The sequence below is a fragment of the Mauremys mutica genome, chromosome 1 (genome assembly GCF_020497125.1).
Source record: "Mauremys mutica isolate MM-2020 ecotype Southern chromosome 1, ASM2049712v1, whole genome shotgun sequence".
Classification (NCBI taxonomy): domain Eukaryota; kingdom Metazoa; phylum Chordata; order Testudines; family Geoemydidae; genus Mauremys; species Mauremys mutica.
In genome coordinates, this window is record NC_059072.1 from 217,542,016 (window position 1) to 217,545,079 (window position 3,064).

The window sequence follows — 3,064 nt, forward strand, 5'->3', positions numbered from 1 at the left end:
ATTTGGAAGCCTTGATTTCTGGGTGTCTGATTGAGATAGTGTGACCTCGTTTCCAGAACTGCTGAACATCCAAAACTCCAACCGAAGGAGCTGTGGGTACTGAGAATGTCTGAAAACCAGGCCCTAGCTGTCTCAGTTTGGGAACTCAAAATGAGCATTCGGACTGGCTGATAACCATTATTAGCCAGTTCAAGTACAGAAATTTGTATAATCACTATACGGTGGGGGTTTTTAAATTAAAAAGCAACCACGAAAATAACAATTATTCAGCCTGAGAAGAAGGAAGAAGTTACACTCAGAACATGAATCTGAGATCCACCTTTTCCAATTGTGGCATGTGAAGGCCACCAAGTTTTGGAATAAATCCCATAGCTTGAATGTGCATGGAGAATGGAAAAAAAACCAATCTTTTATGGCCAACTGTTGAAATCAATACACTTTCTGCAGAAACCACATAGATATAAACCACAAGCCATTGCACAAAATACCCTTATAAAACAAAAACACAGTATACTGCATGTGGTAGTGTGCATAAAATTATTTTATGTGACTGGTCTAACATAGAGGTTCTCAAACTGGGAGTCAGGACCTCTCAGGGGGTCGCGAGCTATCAGCCTCCACCCCAAACTCCGCTTTGCATCCAGCATTTATAATGGTGTTAAATATATTAAAAAGTGTTTTTAATTTATAAGGGGGGGGGTCACACTCAGAGGCTTGCTATTTGAAAGGGACCACCTGTATAAAAGTTTGAGAACTAGCCACTCACTGCATTAACTCAAGCCATTTAAAAAGTGATAAACTCTCATGCTAATAGCCTGATCTAAAGCTAATTTATATGCAAACAATAACAGATTTTCAGGGGGAACATAATCAATACAAAAGTCTTTTTACAAACAAATGAACTATTTTCCTTTTCTTGTTGTTTTTCTGTTCCATCTTCCTGTTTGTTTATTCCTAATAACGATGATCTAATTTAATCTTTGATGTCTCATTTCCTCTTTTTTCAAGAATGTTGTCAGAAGGGTATCTTTGTGGAATCCCCTATTTTTGTGATGACTTCTTGAGTTCCAAGCTCTACAGAAAGCGAGCAGCAGAGGAGAAGGTGCATGAGATGAGCTCCATGTGTGGCTTTACCTATTCCTCCATGGATGAAACACAAGGCAGAAGTCTCTTTCAGAGGTGCAGGACTGTGGGCAAGTTCTTTTCTTCAGTCCATTCCAAAGGAAGCAAACACAATGGAAGACAGAAAGAGACTTTACTGCAGGTTATTCAGAGCACAGAGTTTGAAAGGCAAACATCTCCAGTTGGGGATATGTCTGGAGGATCCACAAGTAGAGATACCTACCTGGTTCCTTCTTCCTGTAAAAGCATTTGCAAGAATTACAATGATTTGCACATTGCTGGTGGCCATGTGATGCCTATCAGCTCAGTAACAACAGATTTTACCTGTGACAGTGGGATAGGCCCATTTTTGGAGTCATCAGAGATTCCTCCGCCTATGGAATCCATGAAGATGCCACCCAATGACCTCATTCGCAAGCCCGTCCAAGGGTACTCATCATGCTGGCGAGTGACCAGCATAATGCAACACCAGCAGCCCCTCTCCAATTCAATACTGAATGACTACCTAGAGCAGAAAGTGGTGGAGCTGTACAAGCAGTATATCATGGACAGCATGGTCAACAGTGCATCCCCCACTCAGATCCTGGCCTCTGAGCTCATCATGACCAACGTAGACCAAATCAGCATGCAGATATCACGAGAGAGGAATATGGAGACCACCAAGGCCAAAGACATGGTCATTAACTGCCTGTTACGACTGGCCAGTGGAAAAGTATCTAGTGAAATAAGCACCCCTAGTCTGCAAATTTCGCAATAAAGCAGCATCAGTATGTAGACTGGTGGCATTAAGGTCTCTGCAGCTAGAAAGCTCACAGGTTTTGTAAATACAAATGTAAAGTTCTCAGTTTAGTACTTTTCTGGTATCATTGAATTAAACCCTGTTATAACGAATAGTATTGTTATTTGACCAATTTTTGTTGGCCAAAGAGAAAAGCTTTCGAGCTACACAGATCTGGTCCTGAAGAAGAGCTCTGTGTAGCTTAAAAGCTTGGCTCTTTCACCAACCCAAGCTGGTCCCATAAAAGATATTACCTCACCCACCTTGTCTCACTAATATCCTGGGACCCACAAGGCTACAACAACACTGCAAACATTATTGTTATTTATAATTTGTACTGTCATTGCACCCAGGACCCCCAGTCCTGCTAAGCTCTCCCTCCTGCTTGGAATCTGCCGTTCTATCATTTATAGGGCCCTACCAAATTCACGGTCCATTTTGGTCAATTTCATGGTCGTAGGGTTTTTAAAATAGTACATTTCATTATTTCAGCTATTTCAAGCTGAAATTTCATGGTGTTGTAATTGTAGGGGTCCTGACCCAAAAAGGAGTTGTGGGGAGGTCGCAATGTTATTGTCGGGGGGGGGTGAATTGCAGTACTGCCACCCATACTTCTGCACTGTGGCTGGTGGCGGCACAGCCTTCAGAGCTTGGCAGCTGCTGGCCCGGAGCCCAACTCTGAAGGCAGAGCCACCACCAGCAGCAATGTAGAAGTAAGGATGGCACGGTATGGTATTGCCACCCTTACTTCTATGCTGCTGCCTGCAGAGCTGGGCCCGCAGTCAGCAGCCGCCACTCTCCGACTGCCCAGCTCTGAAGGCAGCAGCGCAGAAGTAAGGGTGGCATGCAGGTGCGGCTCCAGACCCCAGCACGCCAAGTGCGTGCTGGGGGCGGGATGCCGCGGGGAGCGCTCTGCTGGTGGCCAGGAGGGCGGCAGGCGGCTCCGGTGGACCTCCCGCAGACGTAACTGCGGACGGTCCGCTGGTCCCGCGGCTCCGGTGGACCTCCTGCAGGCATGCCTGTGGATGCTCCACTGAAGCCGCAGGACCAGCGGACCCTCTGCAGGTACGTCTGTGGGAGGTCCACTGGAGCCGCGGGACCGGCGACCGGCAGAGCGCCCCCTGCGGCATGCCGCCGTGCTTGGGGCGGTGAAATGGCTAGAGC

The 3,064-nt window shown here is 46.4% G+C and overlaps 1 protein-coding gene across 1 annotated transcript; it reads left to right on the top strand.

Moving 5' to 3' along the window:
• The first annotated feature begins 1,009 nt into the window (after positions 1-1,009).
• Positions 1,010-2,410, top strand: TASL (TLR adaptor interacting with endolysosomal SLC15A4). Its single transcript, XM_045002406.1, has one exon. The coding sequence runs from the start codon at positions 1,010-1,012 to the stop codon at positions 1,877-1,879; it is 870 nt and encodes a 289-aa protein (XP_044858341.1). The 3' UTR covers positions 1,880-2,410.
• Positions 2,411-3,064: the final 654 nt, after the last annotated feature.

Excerpts from the sequence above, each read along its gene's own strand:
- TASL (XM_045002406.1), top strand. The coding sequence starts at position 1,010 with ATGTTGTCAGAAGGGTATCTTTGTGGAATCCCCTATTTTTGTGATGAC.